We start from the raw sequence: 23,454 nt of genomic DNA, 5'->3' as shown, positions 1-23,454 counted from the left end.
ACAGCCATCGTTGTGGCTTCAACAGTAGTTGTTTGCTCTGTCATTGTTGTGATATCAGCAGTTGTCACATCCACTGAAGGAGTTGTTCCCTCAGCTGTAGTAGTATCTGCACCTGCTGTTGTGACTGCAACTGTACTGGCATCAGCAATCGATGTCTGTTCAGCTGCGGTTGTCACATCGGTAGAAGTTGTGTCAACTGAAGGAGAGGTTGTCGACGCAGCTGTAGTAGTATCTGCTGACACTGTTGTGGCTAGAACAGTAGATATCTGTGCTCCTGTTGTAACTGCAACCTCAACAGTCGTATCAACCAAAGGACTGGTTGTTACCTCACCTATAGTGGTATCTACAGCAATCGTTGTGGCTTCAACAGTAGTTGTTTGCTCTGTCATTGTTGTGATATCAGCAGTTGTCACATCCACTGAAGGAGTTGTTCCCTCAGCTGTAGTAGTATCTGCACCTGCTGTTGTGACTGCAGCTGTACTGGCATCAGCAATAGATGTCTGTTCTGCTGCGGTTGTCACATCTGTAGCAGTTGTGTCCACTGAAGGAGAGGTTGTCGACGCAGCTGTAGTGGTATCTGCTGACACTGTTGTGGCTACAACAGTAGGTGTCTGTGCTCCTGTTGTAACTTCATCCTCAACAGTCGTATCAACCGCAGGACTGGTTGTTACCTCACCTATAGTGGTATCTACAGCCATCGTTGTGGCTTCAACAGTAGTTGTTTGCTCTGTCATTGTTGTGATATCAGCAGTTGTCACATCCACTGAAGGAGTCGTTCCCTCAGCTGTAGTAATAACTGCACCTGCTGTTGTGACTGCAACTGTACTGGCATCAGCAATAGATGTCTGTTCTGCTGCGGTTGTCACATCTGTAGCAGTTGTGTCCACTGAAGGAGAGGTTGTCGACGCAGCTGTAGTGGTATCTGCTGACACTGTTGTGGCTACAACAGTAGGTGTCTGAGCTCCTGTTGTAACCGCATCCTCAACAGTCGTATCAACCGCAGGAATGGTTGTTACCTCACCTATAGTGGTATCTACAGCCATCGTTGTGGCTTCAACAGTAGTTGTTTGCTCTGTCATTGTTGTGATATCAGCAGTTGTCACATCCACTGAAGGAGTTGTTCCCTCAGCTGTAGTAGTATCTGCACCTGCTGTTGTGACTGCAACTGTACTGGCATCAGCGATCGATGTCTGTTCTGCTGCGGTTGTCACATCGGTAGAAGTTGTGTCCACTGAAGGAGAGGTTGTCGACGCAGCTGTAGTAGTATCTGCTGACACTGTTGTGGCTAGAACAGTAGATATCTGTGCTCCTGTTGTAACTGCATCCTCAACAGTCGTATCAACCAAAGGACTGGTTGTTACCTCACCTATAGTGGTATCTACAGCCATCGTTGTGGCTTCAACAGTAGTTGTTTGCTCTGTCATTGTTGTGATATCAGCAGTTGTCACATCCACTGAAGGAGTTGTTCCCTCAGCTGTAGTAGTATCTGCACCTGCTGTTGTGACTGCAACTGTACTGGCATCAGCAATAGATGTCTGTTCTGCTGCGGTTGTCACATCTGTAGCAGTTGTGTCCACTAAGGAGAGGTTGTCGACGCAGCTGAAGTGGTATCTGCTGACATTGTTGTGGCTACAACAGTAGATGTCTGTGCTCCTGTTGTAACCGCATCCTCAACAGTCGTATCAACCGGAGGACTGGTTGTTACCTCAGCTTTAGTGGTATCTACAGCCATCGTTGAGGCTTCAACAGCAGTTGTTTGCTCTGTCATTGTTGTGATATCAGCAGTTGTCACATCCACTGAAGGAGTCGTTCCCTCAGCTGTAGTAGTATCTGCACCTGTTGTTGTGACTGCAACTGTACTGGCATCAGCAATAGATGTCTGTTCTGCTGCGGTTGTCACATCTGCAGCAGTTGTATCCACTGAAGGAGAGGTTGTCGACGCAGCTGTAGTGGTATCTGCTGACACTGTTGTGGCTACAACGGTACGTGTCTGTGCTCCTGTTGTAACTGCATCCTCAACAGTCGTATCAACCGCATGACTGGTTGTTACCTCACCTATAGTGGTATCTACAGCCATCGTTGAGGCTGCAACAGTAGTTGTTTGCTCAGTCATTGTTGTGATATCAGCAGTTGTCACATCCACTGAAGGAGTTGTTCCCTCAGCTGTAGTAATTACTGCACCTGCTGTTGTGACTGCAACTGTACTGGCATCAGCAATAGATGTCTGTTCTGCTGCAGTTGTCACATCTGTAGCAGTTGTGTCCACTGAAGGAGAGGTTGTCGACGCAGCTGTAGTGGTATCTGCTGACACTGTTGTGGCTACAACAGAAGGTGTCTGTGCTCCTGTTGTAACCGCATCCTCAACAGTCGTATCAACCAAAGGACTGGTTGTTACCTCACCTATAGTGGTATCTACAGCCATCGTTGTGGCTTCAACAGTAGTTGTTTGCTCTGTCATTGTTGTGATATCAGCAGTTGTCACATCCACTGAAGGAGTTGTTCCCTCAGCTGTAGTAGTATCTGCACCTGCTGTTGTGACTGCAACTGTACTGGCATCAGCAATCGATGTCTGTTCTGCTTCGGTTGTCACATCTGTAGCAGTTGTGTCCACAGCAGGAGAGGTTGTCGACGCAGCTGTAGTGGTATCTGCGGACACTGTTGTTGCTAGAACAGTAGATGTCTGTGCTCCTGTTGTAACCGCATCCTCAACAGTCGTATCAACCGCAGGACTGGTTGTTACCTCAGCTTTAGTGGTATCTACAGCCATCGTCGTCGCTTCAACAGTAGTTGTTTGCTCTGTCATTGATGTGATATCAGCAGTTGTCACATCCACTGAAGGAGTTGTTCCCTCAGCTGTAGTAGTATCTGCACCTGTTGTTGTGACTGCAACTGTACTGGCATCAGCAATAGATGTCTGTTCTGCTGAGGTTGTCACATCTGTAGCAGTTGTGTCCACTGAAGGAGAGGTTGTCGACGCAGCTGTAGTGGTATCTGCTGACACTGTTGTGGCTTTAACAGTAGGTGTCTGTGCTCCTGTTGTAACCGCATCCTCAACAGTCGTATCAATCGCAGGACTGGTTGTTACCTCACCTACAGTGGTATCTACAGCCATCGTTGTGGCTTCAACAGTAGTTGTTTGCTCTGTCATTGTTGTGGTATCAGCAGTTGTCACATCCACTGAAGGAGTTGTTCCCTCAGCTGTAGTAGTATCTGCACCTGCTGTTGTGACTGCAACTGTACTAGCATCAGCAATAGATGTCTGTTCTGCTGCGGTTGTAACATCTGTAGCAGTTGTGTCCACTGAAGGAGAGGTTGTCGACGCAGCTGAAGTGGTATCTGCTGACATTGTTGTGGCTACAACAGTAGATGTCTGTGCTCCTGTTGTAACCGCATCCTCAACAGTCGTATCAACCGGAGGACTGGTTGTTACCTCAGCTTGAGTGGTATCTACAGCCATCGTTGAGGCTTCAACAGCAGTTGTTTGCTCTGTCATTGTTGTGATATCAGCAGTTGACACATCCACTGAAGGAGTTGTTCCCTCAGCTGTAGTAGTATCTGCACCTGTTGTTGTGACTGCAACTGTACTGGCATCAGCAATCGATGTCTGTTCAGCTGCGGTTGTCACATCTGCAGCAGTTGTATCCACTGAAGGAGAGGTTGTCGACGCAGCTGTAGTGGTATATGCTGACACTGTTGTGGCTACAACGGTAGGTGTCTGTGCTCCTGTTGTAACTGCATCCTCAACAGTCGTATCAACCGCAGGACTGGTTGTTACCTCACCTATAGTGGTATCTACAGCCATCGTTGAGGCTGCAACAGTAGTTGTTTGCTCTGTCATTGTTGTGATATCAGCAGTTGTCACATCCACTGAAGGAGTTGTTCCCTCAGCTGTAGTAATTACTGCACCTGCTGTTGTGACTGCAACTGTACTGGCATCAGCAATAGATGTCTGTTCTGCTGCAGTTGTCACATCTGTAGCAGTTGTGTCCACTGAAGGAGAGGTTGTCGACGCAGCTGTAGTGGTATCTGCTGACACTGTTGTGGCTACAACAGTAGGTGTCTGTGCTCCTGTTGTAACCGCATCCTCAACAGTCGTATCAACCAAAGGACTGGTTGTTACCTCACCTACAGTGGTATCTACAGCCATCGTTGTGGCTTCAACAGTAGTTGTTTGCTCTGTCATTGTTGTGATATCAGCAGTTGTCACATCCACTGAAGGAGTCGTTCCCTCAGCTGTAGTAGTATCTGCACCTGCTGTTGTGACTGCAACTGTACTGGCATCAGCAATAGATGTCTGTTCTGCTGCGGTTGTCACATCTGTAGCAGTTGTGTCCACTGAAGGAGAGGTTGTCGACGCAGCTGAAGTGGTATCTCCTGACACTGTTGTGGCTACAACAGTAGATGTCTGTGCTCCTGTTGTAACTGCATCCTCAACAGTCGTATCAACCACAGGACTGGTTGTTACCTCACCTATAGTGGTATATACAGCCATCGTTGTGGCTTCAACAGTAGTTGTTTGCTCTGTCATTGTTGTGGTATCAGCAGTTGTCACATCCACTGAAGGAGTTGTTCCCTCAGCTGTAGTAATAACTGCACCTGCTGTTGTGACTGCAACTGTACTGGCATCAGCAATAGATGTCTGTTCTGCTGCAGTTGTCACATCTGTAGCAGTTGTCTCCACTGAAGGAGAGGTTGTCGACGCAGCTGTAGTGGTATCTGCTGACACTGTTGTGGCTACAACAGTAGGTGTCTGAGCTCCTGTTGTAACTGCATCCTCAACAGTCGTATCAACCGCAGGACTGGTTGTTACCTCACCTATAGTGGTATCTACAGCCATCGTTGTGGCTTCAACAGTAGTTGTTTGCTCTGTCATTGTTGTGATATCAGCAGTTGTCACATCCACTGAAGGAGTTGTTCCCTCAGCTGTAGCAGTATCTGCACCTGCTGTTGTGACTGCAACTGTACTGGCATCAGCAATCGATGTCTGTTCAGCTGCGGTTGTCACATCGGTAGAAGTTGTGTCCACTGAAGGAGAGGTTGTCGACGCAGCTGTAGTAGTATCTGCTGACACTGTTGTGGCTAGAACAGTAGATATCTGTGCTCCTGTTGTAACTGCAACCTCAACAGTCGTATCAACCAAAGGACTGGTTGTTACCTCACCTATAGTGGTATCTACAGCAATCGTTGTGGCTTCAACAGTAGTTGTTTGCTCTGTCATTGTTGTGATATCAGCAGTTGTCACATCCACTGAAGGAGTTGTTCCCTCAGCTGTAGTAGTATCTGCACCTGCTGTTGTGACTGCAACTGTACTGGAATAAGCAATAGATGTCTGTTCTGCTGCGGTTGTCACATCTGTAGCAGTTGTGTCCACTGAAGGAGAGGTTGTCGACGCAGCTGTAGTGGTATCTGCTGACACTGTTGTGGCTACAACAGTAGGTGTCTGTGTTCCTGTTGTAACTTCATCCTCAACAGTCGTATCAACCGCAGGACTGGTTGTTACCTCACCTATAGTGGTATCTACAGCCATCGTTGTGGCTTCAACAGTAGTTGTTTGCTCTGTCATTGTTGTGATATCAGCAGTTGTCACATCCACTGAAGGAGTCGTTCCCTCAGCTGTAGTAGTATCTGCACCTGCTGTTGTGACTGCAACTGTACTGGCATCAGCAATAGATGTCTGTTCTGCTGCGGTTGTCACATCTGTAGCAGTTGTGTCCACTGAAGGAGAGGCTGTCGACGCAGCTGTAGTGGTACCTGCTGACACTGTTGTGGCTACAACAGTAGATGTCTGTGCTCCGGTTGTAACCGCATCCTCAACAGTCGTATCAACCACAGGACTGGTTGTTACCTCAGCTATAGTGGTATCTACAGCCATCGTTGTCGCTTCAACAGTAGTTGTTTGCTCTGTCATTGTTGTGATATCAGCAGTTGTCACATCCACTGAAGGAGTCATTCCCTCATCTGTAGTAGTATCTGCACCTGCTGTTGTGACTGCAACTGTACTGGCATCAGCAATAGATGTCTGTTCTGCTGCGGTTGTCACATCTGTAGCAGTTGTGTCCACTGAAGGAGAGGTTGTCGACGCAGCTGAAGTGGTATCTCCTGACACTGTTGTGGCTACAACAGTAGATGTCTGTGCTCCTGTTGTAACCGCATCCTCAACAGTCGTATCAACCACAGAACTGGTTGTTACCTCAGCTTTAGTGGTATCTACAGCCATCGTCGTCGCTTCAACAGTAGTTGTTTGCTCTGTCATTGTTGTGATATCAGCAGTTGTCACATCCACTGAAGGAGTTGTTCCCTCAGCTGTAGTAGTATCTGAACCAGCTGTTGTGACTGCAACTGTACTGGCATCAGCAATAGATGTCTGTTCTGCTGCTGTTGTCACATCTGTAGCAGTTGTGTCCACTGAAGGAGAGGTTGTCAACGCAGCTGAAGTGGTATCTCCTGACACTGTTGTGGCTACAGCAGTAGATGTCTGTGCTCCTGTTGTAACCGCATCCTCAACAGTCGTATCAACCACAGAACTGGTTGTTACCTCATCTTTAGTGGTATCTACAGCAATCGTTGTCGCTTCAACAGTAGTTGTTTGCTCTGTCATTGTTGTGGTATCAGCAGTTGTCACATCCACTGAAGGAGTTGTTCCCTCAGCTGTAGTAGTATCTGCACCTACTGTTGTGACTGCAACTGTACTGGCATCAGCAATAGATGTCTGTTCGGCTGCAGTTGTCACATCTGTAGCAGTTGTCTCCACTGAAGGAGAGGTTGTCACCGCAGCTGTAGTGCTATCTGCTGACACTGTTGTGGCTACAACAGTAGATGTCTGTGCTCCTGTTGTAACCACATCCTCAACAGTCGTATCAACCACAGGACTGGTTGTTACCTCAGCTATAGTTGTATCAACAGTCATAGTTGTGGCTTCAACAGTAGTTGTTTGCTCTGTCATTGTTGTGATACCAGCAGTTGTCACATCCACTGAAGGAGTTGTTCCCTCAGCTGTAGTAGTATCTGCACCAGCTGTTGTGACTGCAACTGTACTGGCATCAGCAATAGATGTCTGTTCTGCTGCGGTTGTCACATCTGTAGCAGTTGTGTCCACTGAAGGAGAGGTTGTCGATGCAGCTGTAGTGGTATCTGCTGACACTGTTGTGGCTAGAACAGTAGATGACTGTGCTCCGGTTGTAACCGCATCCTCAACAGTCGTATCAACCACAGGACTGGTTGTTACCTCATCTTTAGTGGTATCTACAGCAATCGTTGTCGCTTCAACAGTAGTTGTTTGCTCTGTCATTGTTGTGGTATCAGCAGTTGTCACATCCACTGAAGGAGTTGTTCCCTCAGCTGTAGTAGTATCTGCACCTGCTGTTGTGACTGCAACTGTACTGGCATCAGCAATAGATGTCTGTTCTGCTGCGGTTGTCACATCTGCAGTAGTTGTGTCCACGGAAGGAGAGGTTGTCGACGCAGCTGTAGTGGTATCTGCTGACACTGTTGAGGCTACAACAGTAGATGTCTGTGCTCCGGTTGTAACCGCATCCTCAACAGTCGTATCAACCACAGGACTGGTTGTTACCTCAGCTATAGTGGTATCAACAGCCATAGTTGTGGCTTCAACAGTAGTTGTTTGCTCTGTCATTGTTGTGATACCAGCAGTTGTCACATCCACTGAAGGAGTTGTTCCCTCAGCTGTAGTAGTATCTGCACCTGCTGTTGTGACTGCAACTGTACTGGCATCAGCAATAGATGTCTGTTCTGCTGCGGTTGTCACATCTGTAGCAGTTGTGTCCACTGAAGCAGAGGTTGTCGCCGCAGCTGTAGTGGTATCTGCTGACATTGTTGTGGCTACAACAGTAGATGTCTGTGCTCCTGTTGTAACCACATCCTCAACAGTCGTATCAACTACAGGACTGGTTGTTACCTCAGCTATAGTGGTATCTACAGCCATCGTTGTGGCTTCAACAGTAGTTGATTGCTCTGTCATTGTTGTGATATCAGCAGTTGACACATCCACTGAAAGAGTAGTTCCCTCAGCTGTAGTAGTATCTGCACCTGCTGTTGTGACTGCAACTGTACTGGCATCAGCAATAGATGTCTGTTCGGCTGCGGTTGTCACATCTTTAGCAGTTGTGTCCACTGAAGGAGAGGTTGTCGCCGCAGCTGTAGTGCTTTCTGCTGACACTGTTGTGGCTACAACAGTAGATGTCTGTGCTCCTGTTGTAATCGCATCCTCAAAAGTCGTATCAACCACAGGACTGGTTGTTACCTCAGCTATAGTGGTATCTACAGCCATCGTTGTGGCTTCAACAGTAGTTGTTTGCTCTGTCATGGTTGTGATATCAGCAGTTGTCACATCCACTGAAGGAGTTGTTCCCTCAGCTGTAGTAGTATCTGCACCTGCTGTTGTGACTGCAACTGTACTGGCATCAGCAATAGATGTCTGTTCTGCTGCGGTTGTCACATCTGTAGCAGTTGTGTCCACAGAAGGAGAGGTTGTCACCGCAGGTGTAGTGGTATCAGCTGACACTGTTGTGGCTACAACAGTGGATGTCTGTGCTCTTGTCGTAACCACATCCTCAACAGTCGTATCCACCACAGGACTGGTTGTTACCTCGGCTATAGTGGTATCTAGGGCCATCGTTGTGGGTTCAACAGTAGTTGTTTGCTCTGTCATGGTTGTGATATCAGCAGTTGTCACATCCACTGAAGGAGTTGTTCCCTCAGCTGAAGTAGTATCTGCACCTAAAGTTGCGACACCAACTGTAGTGGCATCAGCAATAGATGTCTGTTCTGCTGTGGTTGTCACATCTGTAGCAGTTGTGTCCACTGAAGGAGAGGTTGTCGCCGCAGCTGCAGTGGTATCTGCAGCCATTGTTGTGGCTACAACTGTAGAAGCTGCTTCAACAGTAGTTGTGTGTTCTGCTGTTGTTGTGATATCAGCAGTTGTCATACCGACTGAAGCGGTTGTTCCCTCAGCTGTAGTATATACACCTGCTGTACTGGTAAGGGGTCCTGTCGTAGAAGAAGCTTCAGCAGTGGTTGTTTGTGCTGCTCTGGTCGTCACATCTGTAGTGGCTGTATCCACAACAGGACTAGTTCTTACATCAGCCGTGGTGGTATTTGTACCTGTTGTAGTACAAAAAACACTTATTAGATAATTGTATCCTTAATTTGGCAGGGTTCGACCTTAGCAGTAGTCTGATAGCCAAATGTGAGTAAAAACAGCGGGCTATTCGGAACCATTACTATTATTATTAAGATAAGGCATTTTTCTGGGGGTTTTTTTCAACGTGGTCTTAGATGAAGGTAATCAGATATAGATGCACATTTGGCTTGTTTCATGCCATTGTGCCGCCAAATCTTGCTCCGAAATTGCTAATTAAAGGAAGTGTTTTGTATAAGTATATATAAGCATAAAAAGTTCAGGACACATACTCTGTACATGTACATATTCAAAGGGGAACATTCTGCCCTTTTTATGAATGAGGGTGTCACCATAGTGCCCTCTAGTTATTCTGGCAATAAACCAGGCATGAATGCGTCAGGATACAGACAGTACTGCATGTCAAGCGTTTTGGATGAAAAATCATGGCCTACGTATGTAAGGAAACATTTCAGTCAGGCTGAAATCAGTATCCATTGCTGTACCGGTGTTATTCTTTGCGGTACCACACTCCATACCCCAAACCTGGCTGATGAATGGAAAGCCGTCAGGCCGTAATAACTGAATATTTATGAGGTCAAACGTGGAACGCGGTACTCGTTACATGCCCAGTCAGCTTGTCAAAAATTGTAAGTTTGAATACGCTATGAAGTGTTGAATAGGCACAGGCCAGCAGACCGCACACTCCTCACGAATATTGTTGTGACGAAAATACCTGTGTGTACTGACCTGTACATAATGAACTTATTATCATAGCCAGCTGGGCTTAATGCTTGTACCGCAAGAAAAACACACTGGTACCGCAATGGATACCGCTTTTAGGCTGACTGAAACACTCCATAATCTGGTTGAAGTTTACATCATAAACTAGTTACAAAAACATTGGCGGAGAAGGTAGATTTAATTCACGAAACCTAACTGATCTCTCTTTTCTGTGTCCGCATTTTCCACTTTTCTGTATTTATTTTGTGGTCATAATGCTGGTACTTTCGCCAATAATGCATGGCCAATCCAGTTTTCATGGCCGTCCCTGCTTGCTGATACTGCTGGGTACCGTCCACCACGGACAGTGTTGGGTAGTTTCTTTTCATGACTGTTATACTTTCCCCATTTGTTTTCTTTTTGAGGGTCCACTTTTGATAGCTTTTGACTCACAAATGAAAATGGGACCGAAAATTTCTAATCACCATAAAAAAAAATTAAGATAAAAATATATTTAATTAATTTTTTTTAAGTTGATTTAACTTATTGATAAATAATTCATTGAATTGATTTATAACGTTAATCAATTTGAGTCTGTTTTCACTTTTGTCAGGGAAAACACTGACAAAATTGCCTCAGAATAAAGCTATACATGTATGCACATTTTTGTTTGTGACGTTCTGGTGCAAAAGGCTAAAGATTCATTCTCTTGCGGACTAGTAAAAAGGCCCATTGGCTAGATAAGAGTCTCGTTCACTAGTCCAGCTGGCTAGTGAAAAAAGGGCGAACACTGAATTGGACTAGTTTAATGACCAGCAATTCTTTTGAAATGTTCTCAACCAAGTTAGCCTTCTTAAAAGGCAACAACCAATTCAAATTACCCCACAGACATAGGGTCATATTCATAAAAACTAGCACTTGCTTTTACTACCTATTTTTAAGTATGTACTTGCATTTGTATGAATAAAAAGGAAGCAAATGCTATTACTGGAAAGCATTTGCTAAAAGCTAAAAGTATTTACTTTTTACTTGTAAAGGCCCTGTCATATTATACGCGCTCTCACAGGAGCCCTTACGGCGACCAAAAATATTTAACCTTCCTATGGAAACATGCATTGTCAGCTTTATTACTTGGGTCAATATTAATCAAGACTCCCTTTGGTTTGTACACAGTATTCCAGGAGGTGAGGAAGAAAATTTTGGACCAATTGTGACCTCTTAAATAGTAGGAGGGTTAATAAATTTAACAATTGCAGCAAGGACGTAAGAAAATGACAATTTTCTGTTTCACGTGGCAAGAAAGTAGCTCAAGCTATGCTCATACTGCGCTCATCCCATGCTTACGATGCGCTCAATTCACTCTCTATGCACACCTGTCAAGCCCAATTATTCAATCTTGTCACTGCTGATGCACTTTCACTGTGCTCACAGTACAATCTACTTGCTGTTGATACGTCCTAGTAGCTCGCGTCGCGCTCTCTGTACGACCAAAATAGGCTCAGGTGACGTCACTTGCGCTGTATAAATACCACAAAAACGGTCAACCTGCAGTCCAGTTTCAAATTTCTACAACACAGTCAAGTTACTTTCTCATGGAGACCACATCGACTGCCTTGCGCCTGGGCTGCATCAATGCCACGTCAATGTCGCATGATTCTCGCTCGCAGAGCGCCCGAGTTGCATCATCACGGTGCCCTGGCCAGAGCACAGAGGTGTTGCGTTTGTTTGAACATGTTCAAGAAATTTTGGCACTTATTGGGGACCATTAAGACACTCTGATGACGCCCTTCTTGTGGCCTATGTAGTTCTCGCTGCGATCAAGTAGTTGTTCTTGCGCCCCAGCCTTTTTCATGGACGTAGTGAGAGCGCATATATGATTGCAGACAGTCTGACAGGGCCTTAAGCTTTTGCTAGACTAGACTTGTTAGCCTTTGCTAGACTAGACTTTTTACTTTTCAAGGGGCAAACTTGAAAATATAGAGCAAATACTTTTGCGCAAAAACTGCTGCATTTATTAATAGTAATCGACCCAAAATTAACACAAAATGTTAATAAACTACATATATAATGCCATACACTGTATTTTGAATAACATTTATGCAAAATTTTAATATTCTTTTATTATTAATTTCATTACTAGAAGAAACGATAATTTCGCATTTTGTTCAGGACATGAGAAGTGTTAGGGTAAAATTCAGTGCGGCATAGAATGATTAAGGATAAATTTTATTCCGAGGCACCCTGGGGACTGAACTAAATGAAATCATTCTTTTTTAGTTTATAAGGTCACTAATCTTTGCAAACTATAATTTTTTTAATATTTCAATAAACATAAACCTGCCCCAACCCAAATTAAAAGAAACTACGTCAATATTGTTATTAGTATGCTAACATATACATGCGTCTGTGGCCACGGATGATTAAGCATTCCTTTTTATTCTGTCAAGGGTCAAAACCTGAACTGAGCCAAGTTCTGACTGGCGAAGATTGCTGGCTGGTTTGTTTAATGTGCAACAGTTGAAATGGACTAGACTTCGTGCAGAGCTTTGTGTGGAAAGAGGTGGTGGCCACTTTGAAGTGTTGGGCCATGATGAATTAACTACATGTACAACAATAAGAGTGGTTAAATCACTGAAAAATTGAATAACTTGCTTTAACAAAAAGAATGTCTTCTTTCTTCAAATTAAGCTGTTCCATATGCCCAGAATACCAGCTACCTTTTTGCACAAACTTCTGTGGCCACAGACACTCAATCAATGTATTTATTGGAAAGAGGAAACATTGGCATTTCACATGATATTTCACTTATTTCAAAATATTAATTACATTTTTTATACAATACATTTACATCTTGCTTTCTTTTTTATATACCCTAGCTGTAAATACTATTTAAGGGCCTGCATACAATAACCCAGCCTCTCCATTAACCACTGCATTTTGTGCTAGTGCACACTCTTTAGGCCTTTTACAAAAACGTGACACACAGACATCAGACAGACAGACAGACAGACAGGGTAGGGTAATTTAATATAGGATGACATTCTGATTTTATCGTGGCTGGTATGACTCACAAAATACAATAAAACTACATTTTGCTTTCTCAAACAATCTAATATGAGAATCACATGTGTTGTCATGTCTGGGTGCCAAAAGCTTAGTAATGGTTTAAGAAATTTAGTTTTTCTTTGAACTACCTTACTTCATATCATCGCAACTTCCTTTGGATAAAAAACCTACTTGCAAAGAGAATGCAAGAACACAGAATATGCATCCAAATATTGCTGCGCCAAACATTTTTGATTGACATGCTTTGGTCATGTATATTTGACAATCAAAGACACAACATAAACGTTGTATCAATAAAGATCATCCCATATTCACTGTTTACAAAATTGAAGTTATGTTTTGATTAAAACTTTTCTTAATGCATCCCTATATTCATGGATGACTGAGCACCATAACAAGCTAAAAATCTCCATTTGCCAAGTTAAGCTGATGTGCATCATAAGTTGTTTTAAGCATTCTGGCAGGAAATTGCCATCTTCCAAATATAAAATGTTATTAAAACAAGTCAGGTGTGTAACAAACACGAATGCCCTGCAACCGTGACTGTTCCCATGACAAAACACAACTCTTTTAACATCAACCTACATGTACTTGGGTCACATGGAACTTTCACGGACATCATTAGTGTTCCTGTAGGTTTTATATGAATTAATCCCTATGCATCTCAGAATAAGTACAAGATTTCTTTTGTTTTAGCCACTGTGACCTTGACCCTTGACTTTTTGGTCCCAAATGCAATAGGCTTCTTAGGAATACCAAGAACAATCCACAATCCAAATTTGAAGTTCACATGTAAAGTATTTCAAGTTATCGTGCCGACACCTTTGTTTTAGCCGCTGTGACCTTGACCCTTGACATTTCAGCCTCAAATGCAATAGGCTCCCTAAAATTACCAAGAACAATCCACAAACCAAATTTGAAGTTGACATGTAAAGTTATTCTCAAGTTATCGTGCTGACAAAATTTCTTTTGTTTTAGCCACTGTGACCGTGACCCTTGACCTTTCAGCCCCAAATGCAATAGGCTTCTTAGGATTTACCAAGAACAATCCACAAACCAAATTTAAAGTTCATATGTTAAGTATTTCTCAAGTTATTGCGCTGACAAGATTTGTACGGACACACACCCACCCACGCACACCCACCCACGCGTACATAGGCATAGAAGTGGGGTACTTCCTTTGTTCTCGTGTACTAAAATTTTGCAACGTCGCACACTTATGTCAAAATGCTCTTATTTAAACCATAGTTAATTTCCTGGGCTGAAATTCAGACTTAATATCCCTTTTCTAAAACTCTTCCATTTGCGACAAATCAACCCAACTTGGAAATTCCTAGTTTTTGAGTAAAATCCATATATCTATTTTGTGAAAAACTTGTGGGGTACCAAAACGGTACCCCGCAAGTCGGTGGGCATTCCTTGTGGGGTACCTCCCATTTTTCCGGTACCCCACAAGGCAGTGTTTGTACACGCACCCACCCACCCACACACACCCAACCATGTTTTTTGGAGTAATGGGGTACCACTATTGTCCACTTGACTTCCCTTCTTTTATTCTCCTTTGTTCCTATTGAAATTTCAAACTCTGCAGCGTTTTACATATGGGATACTGAGATTTCTAAAGACCGACTTGTAGGGTACCACTGTCCCTATTGTTGCCTTTTGTTCCCGGTACCCCATAAGCCAGTACACTATAAACACACACAACCACCCAAGGACAAGGCGGAAACAGTATGCCCCTTCGGCTTCGCCGCAGGGCATAAAAAAAAACAAATAACATTGAAAATTGACTTGTTTCTCAAGCTTAAAAAACAAAGTATAGGCCTACTTAAAATAATAAGTAAGAATTTCTAAATACCAATTAAAAAAACATACTTACACACAGGCAAAAACGTAAAATACTAGGTCTATGTCTGTTTGAAACAGAACATACGGCTTTTCCGCATTATGATTCCTTGTACGACTTTATTTTTTGGAGTTAAATTTACATGTCAATTATGTTAATTATATTTAAAAATAAATAGAAATAATATAAGATGAAATTTTTGCGTCAGGGTGATGCAAATCAAATAACCACCGAGCTAACGGGATCGGCTGGCTGGTTCGAATCTGATGTACAAAGAAGCGGGTACTGCATTACTATTCATAAGATGGAATTTTTTGGTTGGGGTGATGTAAATCAAATTAAGTTTTTATTCAGATTCGAACCAGCCTGCCGATCCCGTTATCTCGTTGTTCAAGTGGTAAGACATCTGCACTAGAAAGCAGGAGGTTGTGGGTTCGAGTCCCACCCAGGTGATTCTTTCCAACTTTACTCGGGAGGTAACACACTGAGTATACAGTGTTTATACGTCGGTGAAGGGCAAAACCTAATTTGAAAAATAATATACTTGCAAAGTTCAAAATGCATTTATGTCAAAGTTTGCTAAATTTTAAATTTAGTATTGAAGTTTCAATATGCAACATTCCCAGGTGCCTTAACAAATTCGCTTTTTTGATAAACCAAATTGAATGCAATGCAAAAGGTTTAGCCTTGAAATGAGACATCATCTGAGCACGTAAATATTTTTACACATACATATGCCCTACGTACGGGGCACGGGAAAATGCGGTGAAACACGGCATCACTTTCACAAATGACCTGTACAATTGTACACTCAACCATGTACACACACAAGTTTGTTTATGGTGTAAATCAAGGATTTATAAAAACTATAAATGACCAAAAAGACTCCTAGCATAGGTCGTTGCCTGCTTAAGATGCCTCAAGACTTCATGAAGGCAACAACAAATAGTATTCTCAACACTGTAAGCAAATTGTTGGCAGTCCAAATCTGGAGGCAAAATCAATTTCAAAATTGTAGGACAAAACCCTAAAAGATGTCATGGGGACCAAAGTGAGTGCACGCAGCCTTTACCAATTCAAGCATAAAGTATACTGATATATGGATCTGGTATATGGATCTTTTAAAACAAGAAGGCACTTTGTATTGTTTGACAGACAAGTTAGGGCCGGTGACCATTCAACCCTTGTTTGAAAATGGCCCCCTAGTAAGCTCGCCCGCTAGCAAAAAGCCCTTTCGTACCCGACCAGCTACCGGCCCAGGAGGCTGGTCCGGTGTCTGATCACAAACTTTGCCATCATGGGGTCTATTGTTTGCAAGTGTTGGCACACATGTAATCTATCACAGAAAAAGCCCGCTTGCGGTTTTCATCCCCCAACGCGACACAAAAGAGCCCCTATCCCAGCACTGATCAAAACCCATGCCATGCCATTTGGCACACATTAATATCCAGAGCGAAACAATAGAGCCCCCATACCTGGACATGGAGGCTCATGCTATGCAGTTTCCCATACAATGCCACCTCAAGTAAACATCATACAAATAGGGTTCCAAACAATTTCACTTTTTGAACATTAATGCCTTGTGTGTGGAATTTCTTAATTGCAGACTACATTTATTTTGGTTTCAACAACTTTCAGAAGGAAATTGATGTATGAGGCGTTTCTGGATGTTTCCAAAAAAAGTCCAACAGCGAAAATGTGTGCAAGCAATCCTCTCCAAGAGCTATCCAGCCGAGAACTATGACAAATAAAACAAATTGCCCATCGTAATCTCCCCAGCCAAAACCACGTTTTTTAAGCCCAAGGTTAGTTTAATAGGTATACATTGGCATTTAGCAGTATTAAAAGGAATGAAAAATGGTACTTTTAAAGTATTATACCAGCAACTAATTATCAGAAATACAAATGTATATGAGCATATAAGGTGATCTGCACCACCATTTGATGCTTCAAATTGCACACTTAATTGTTGCAAACAGGTCATATAAATATAAATATGGTAACATTACGGAATTAATAATTATTACCATAAAGTAAGTAAATGTATTTCAAAAAACATTTTACAAACAAATCCACCCAATCCCGTATTTTATGAGGCCAGCAGTGGTACTTAAAAAGTTTGGTAATCTATGGCCACAAGTCTGTAATCTGATAAGTCATCTTTTATTCTGCTCTGGACATTCCCCAAGGGGCAATAAACTGGCACTCCTGACTGACTTCAAAGCTTCAGGTCAGACAGGCCTATGTACCCGACGAGACTGGGCTCAAGACCGAACGAGCTATAAACCGGCCGAGGTACAAGGGGGCCCTTTTCATACCAGGTCTATAGGGTCACTGGCCCTTACAAATCTCAGTTAAAGCCCCAGCTAGCTGAGCAGCATAGCATTTCAGGAAGAAACTCCATCAGGACCTGCCTCTTTGTGTGCATTGAACCGGGAAAACTTGCATAGAACATCTGACTCACAAGGGTGGATCCAGAAGACAATATTTTTGAAGGGGGCCAAACGAATTTGGTGCCCAAATTTTTTTTTTAAGTAAAGATGGTGGTGTCCGCAGTGCCTGCCTTTATTGCGACAAAAAAAATTGATTCTTTTTTTGGGCCCCCCCCCCCCCCCCCCCCGGATCCGCCCTTGCCGACTCACTGACGATGAATGGTGCATCATCAGTCACTGATCGCAGGTTCTGGTGAAATAGTATTTACACCGTCACAGACACTCTGACAATGAGTGGTGGGAATTATTTTTTTGTTTTTTAACTGATAATGTAATAACCAATGGATAACCACCAACCATGATATCAGTCAATTTATGTTGCATTATTGGTTAAGACCGATAATGTTACAACAATTGACTGATAGTACAGTGCATTCTACTACATTATCGGCATAGAGCTATATTACATTACTAGAGTGCTAACTCCTCATTCTTGCATGTTGAGATGCTTTAAAGCCGTCCTGGGCACAGACATTTTGAATTCATGTGCGTGTTTGTAAAACATAATGAAATTAGATGGATTGAATGTTGAAAGAGTACTCTAAATGCAATGCGCAAGTAGAATGTACACAAAAAACTTAAGAGTGTCATGACGGTTTTAAAAAAAGTCAAGGTTTATCAGCTGCAGCGGATACACGCGTATGGCATAGAGCAAATGAAATGCTTATTTGCTGATCATGCGTTTCAGTTTTGGGCGTATTGGCTTTGGTAATGCACTAAGAGTTTTTCATAGGTTTGTGCACAAACATGGATCCACCCAGCAAAAAATTGCAAAATTACAAAAATGGTATAACATATGCGTAGAATCTGGAAAGGGGGGGGGGGGGGAAGAGTGGTATTAAAACCACCACTAGTGCCTTGTCTACCAGTCCTCTTTTTGTCTACCTGATGAGTCCCCTTTTTGTCCAAAAGTGCTTTTTTTAATGCCCCCCAAATGTCAGAAGCTGTGCTGCCATTTTCAAATAGTACCCATGATCATCAGCGTTGAATAACATCCCTATAGGAAGATGGCATGCAGAATCCCTGCCACTTTTTTTATGGTACTGATGCTGCAAAAAACATTGTACTTTTCAGCACAGATGATGGAACGACGCTTAATGTGCCCTTTTTACACCTACCACCAATCTAAATTACCTTGCTACGCGCATGCATAGTGTTTCACATTGTTATTATTAAATCCCATTCTATGCACTCGAATGTAGCACATAACTTTTCAAATGAACCCCCAAACAATGATATCCTCAGTTATTTTGACACAATTTTTTTTTTTTTAGTCCCACGATTTGACCTTGGTGATATGTATGTGACCTATTATCAAGTAATATAATAGGGGTGTAAGTGGCCCCACCAACATCAAAATAGTCCCCCCCCCCCAAAAAAAAGGACTTTTTTATGCGGCCAAAAATGTTGGGCAAAACTTTTTTGAAAAACAATTTTCCTCCTAAAAAATTAGAAGAAAAAAACTTGTGAGCCCCCCCCCCCCCACCCCAAAGCCAAATCCTAGATGCGCCACTGTTTTAATAGAAAATGGTCCATTGTTTGTGAGCTTGAACATGCACTGCAAAATGATCAGAACTGATGTTAGAACGAGGCAATGGCTTGTTCCAAATGACCTCAGACAAACTATTCAAACTATTCAAAGTCATTCAAAATGACTTTGGAAGGTTTTATCTTCTGATTTCCTTTTTTAGGTACACCACCACCTTCAACCCTCTTTCACTTATTTCAACATAGCCTACAACAGATGTCTTTGACAGCTCACCTCACCACTGCATTAGCTCCCAACACAAAAATATAACAAGAAAAGTAGTGTTAAAAAACACAAATGCCCCGCAACCATGCCTATTTCCATGACATAACACACTCTATTAACATCAACTTACCTGGGTCACATGGAACGTTCATTGGCTATATATGTAACGTACTGATGCCATTGATCCCATAATTAATTCTTGTTTTTTGCTTCTCTGTCTGGAAGTCATTGTATATGATTTAAGCAAACTGACTGGATACTTTAGTCTTAAGCAAGACATTTCTCAAATACAAATCCTTTGAGCATAATCCTTTGAGCATTTACAAGGCCTACATGGAAATAAGAATTTTTAAATAATCAAAAGAAAATATGGTTATGTGAATAAGCTTGAGTTATCATTATGACATCATTTCTTTGATTTTTAATACTGAGAACAGTTGGCCTATGGGGTCCTGAAGTGACTAAAAATCCTAAGAACAACCTACAGAGCTGCATAAACATGTACATGTACATGTACTACGGTGCAAGTCTCAAGTTTTAGTAATACATGTACACGTACATGTGTTTGTTTTCTGTTATTTCAATTAAAAATATGACTGTCCAAGAACAAAGGGTGGAGAAGCCACATTGTTTATACAAAAAACATGTATAAACAGTGTACAGGCCCCCTAATATTTTAGTGAGTGATTACATTTGCACATGCATACTGGTTTGGTAAAAAAAAAAAAATTAAAAACAAAAAAAAAAGCTATTTTTTAAATCCTAATGACCTTGGCCTTTGTCTTATGGGGTCCAAACTAATAAGTTATTAACAGAAACACACACATTTGTCGCCACAAGGTATTTGTGGGGACTGAAAATGCTATGGGGACAGCAGAAAGTCCCCATAACTCGGTCCTAATTTGCCTAACAATAAAAAACTTCCCCATAATGCTTTGTATGCCTACCCACACACACGCACGTGTGTAAATGCCGGCAATCGTGGATGCCCCATTGTCCCAAATCCTCTTTCCTTTGTTTGTACTAACCTTTTAGCGACAGCTCTCATTGGTTTTGTACACGAATTGAGATCGTGGACGTTCGGTCAATTGTGGACATCTTGTTTGGCCCCAATTCTTTTGTCCTACGTCCACGGTTGCCGGTGTTTACATACTCACACACACACACATGGACGGACAAGGCAGAAACAGTATGCCCCTTCGGCTTCGCCGGCGGGGCATAAAAAGGAAAAGCCAGTTCAAAATTTAGTGGAGATTGGGGCCAAGACATCACTTTGTGCATTGTAATTTAATTCAATTGTGAAGAGTTAAAATGTGCAATGTCCTATTTTTTTTCTCAGACAAGTGGTGTTTTTTGTTGATTGGTTGCTATTAGTAAAAACATGGGATGGATTTCAGTGCCATTTCCAATGGAACAGGTTTGCGCCATACAGTTGAGGAATGCTCATGCGTACTGCATACCATTGGCACTCAGGACTAGACTGAAAGGTGCAGACTGGTACATGTAAACTATGTACCCACACTTTGTAGTTCAATAAAACCACAGAGAATTTAATGTATCCATCCATGAGTACTGGAACTAAGGACCAAATTTTGGCCCTAAATATTTTTTTTTTTTACACCAAATAGCACCGGTCTTTCTTTCATTGTGTCTTGATGGGGACAAGCACGGAACGTCCGGGTTCAGCGGAGAATCCCACCTTTTTATGTAGCCATAAATTTAATGCAGAGCTACTTTTAGATATGCTACAGTAATGTAGCAATTCAATAAATGGATATAAGGGCTACCAAAATGCTGGTGTTACCAGTGTGGTATGGAGGATATATTTGGTTTTGAACTGTTCTACATGTTGAACAAAATATAAAAAACGTGGACTGACCAGTGCAAATAAAAACAAGAATGGACAATAATACCTTCACCTGATATAAGTGCACAAAAATAATGATAACGTCGACCCTCATTACTACAAACTCTGTTAATACAAATTCTGATTATAGTGAAACAGAAACCTTTGTCCAGACTGTGCATTTATGAGCACAATAAATGGGAATGAACTCCTCTAAATACAAAGTTCTGATATGACAAACATTTTGGCTTAGTGTAGCTGAGTTTGTATTAATTAGAGTCGACGGTCTTTTTGAGTGGATGATTTAATCAGTTAAGAATAAAAAGGCAACATCAATAAATTCCTACTTTAATAATAAAAGCCTACTTTAATTTCTCAAAATAATCCAAATTAGAATACCACAAGGCCGACATATGAAAATTTACCTATCAGGTATTGGATCTAGTCAGGAGACATCATCTCATCCTACACACTGAAGTGCCACAACACACATATTACACACAATTTAAACAGATAGAAACCAAACATCAAAATGTACATATATACGCCAAATGCAGGTCTTAATGAGAGTCATGTAAATAAATTCCTCAAGCATCTGTGTTTTATGATAGGCCTACTGCCTGGCTTTCCAAACAATTCACCAACATTCATTGTCCATGGGTTCTCTTGTGAACAAACCAATTTAGCCTCTGTGCTCATTAATTTCAGAAAGATTTTTTTTTTGATAAATAAAATTTGGCATGTGGCATGCTTGTAAAGCCAGGTCTAAATCATTCCTTTTTCACACTTTGCTTTTCAGCAAATGAAGTTTAAGTCAAAACTCACAATAAAAGATGCTCAATGAACTAAAACATTTCCCATTTAGTGACACTGCAAAAAGCAGCAATATGACATATTTCCAGGGTGCAAGTGTGGGGTTTTTTTTTACAATGGGAGAATATTAATATATTAATGAGATGTGATCAGTTAAAGTGTCATTCCCAGAACCCTCAAATGCACAAGTATTACTGCAAAGCCAGAATTTGATGGACGAACGCAAAAAATAGACTAAGAACAGGAATAGAATTTTCAAGTGCCTCCAAAAAGGTTCTCCTTACAGGTTTTGAGGTTTTTTCAGTTCTGTATTTATTTGCAGTTGCACAACTGACATATACAGTGTGTGTTGAAAAGTGGTCTTCTTTCCATGAATTACCACTCTGACCTGCATGACAACCCTTTGCGTTTGTTTTAGTGAAAATGAAACCATTAGAGAGAACATTTAGGCACAAAGCAATCTTTTAATAACTGGAAAGATTGCAAACACAACAAAAAATGTGGAAAAAACACTTTAGCAAATTTTTTGAACTGAAATGAAACATTACAAACCTGAGGTGCTGGAAACACCCGAGACAGTGGTTGCCGGGTCAATTGTAGTTGTAATTCCAAAAGAAGTAGTGGCTCCAAAAGTTGTTGTCTGTTCTGCTGGGGTTGTTACACGTGCAGCTGTTGTAGTATGTGTACGTGCTGTTGTGGCTGCAACTGTAGAAGTGGCCTCAGCAATGGATGTCTGTTTTGCTACAGTTGTCGCATCTGCAGCAGTTGTGTCCACTGAAGAAGAGGTTATCGCCGCAGCAGTAGTGGTATCTGCTGACATAGTACTGGCTGCAACATAAGATGTCTGTGCTGCTGTTGTTATCATATCAACTACTGTTGTATCCACCACAGGTCTAGATGTTCCCTCAGCTGTGGTAGTACCTGCACCTGCTGTTGTGACTGCAGCTGAAGAAGTGGCCTCTGCAATGGATGTCTGTTCTGCTGCGGTTGTCACATCTGCAACAGTAGTATCCAATGAAGGAGAAGTTGTTCGCTCAACTGTTGTGGTATCTGCCGAGATTGTTGTGTCTACAACAGAAGATGTCTGTGCCTCTGTTGTTACCGCATCCACAACAGTTGTATCCACCACAGGACTAGTTGTTCCCTCAGCTGTGGTAGTACCTGCACCTGCTGTTGTGACTGCAGCTGCAGAAGTGGCCTCAGCAATGGATGTCTGTTCTGCTGCGGTGGTTACATCTGCAGCAGTTGTGTCCACTGAAGGAGAGGTTGTTCCCTCAGCTGTTGTGGTATCTCCTGAGATTGTTGTGTCTACAACAGATGTCTGTGCCTCTGTTGTTACCACATCCACAATGGTTGTATCCACCAAAGGACTAGTTGTTCCCTCTGCTGTGGTAGTACCTGCACCTGCTGTTGTGACTGCAGCTGTAGAAGTGGCCTCTGCAATGGATGTCTGTTCTGCTGCAGTTGTCCCATCTGCAACAGTTGTGTCCAATGAAGGGGAGGTTGTTCCCTCAGCTGTTGTGGTATCTGCCGAGATTGTTGTGTCTACAACAAAAGATGTCTGTGCCTCTGTTGTTACCACATCCACAACAGTTGTATCCACCACAGGACTAGTTGTTCCCTCAGCTGTGGTAGTACCTGCACCTGCTGTTGTGACTGCAGCTGCAGAAGTGGCCTCAGCAATGGATGTCTGTTCTGCTGCGGTTGTTACATCTGCAGCAGTTGTGTCCACTGCAGGAGAGGTTGTTCCCTCAGCTGTTGTGGTATCTGCGGAGACTG

At 42.5% G+C, this 23,454-nt stretch overlaps 1 protein-coding gene across 1 annotated transcript; it reads right to left on the bottom strand.

The window, feature by feature from the left end:
- Positions 1–8,451: 8,451 nt before the first annotated feature.
- LOC119720870 (spore coat protein SP65-like) lies at positions 8,452–22,834 on the bottom strand. The gene is made up of 3 exons (XM_038190736.1): positions 22,228–22,834; positions 8,756–9,120; positions 8,452–8,457 (listed from the first exon to the last, which is right to left on the bottom strand). The coding sequence occupies exons 1-3, from the start codon at positions 22,538–22,540 to the stop codon at positions 8,452–8,454; spliced, it is 684 nt and encodes a 227-aa protein (XP_038046664.1). The 5' UTR covers positions 22,541–22,834.
- Positions 22,835–23,454: the final 620 nt, after the last annotated feature.

The sequence above is a fragment of the Patiria miniata genome, unplaced genomic scaffold (assembly GCF_015706575.1).
Source record: "Patiria miniata isolate m_02_andy unplaced genomic scaffold, ASM1570657v1 HiC_scaffold_9, whole genome shotgun sequence".
Classification (NCBI taxonomy): Eukaryota; Metazoa; Echinodermata; class Asteroidea; order Valvatida; family Asterinidae; genus Patiria; species Patiria miniata.
The sequence above is the reverse complement of the archived record's forward strand: the minus strand, read 5'-3'. Positions and strand labels throughout refer to the sequence as shown.

Coding starts and splice junctions, on each gene's coding strand:
- LOC119720870 (XM_038190736.1), bottom strand. CDS start 22,540: ATGATAACAACAGCAGCACAGACATCTTATGTTGCAGCCAGTACTATG. Junction 9,121..22,227: donor GGGTGTTTCCAGCACCTCAG/GTTTGTAATGTT, acceptor GTACTACAACAG/GTACAAATACCACCACGGCT.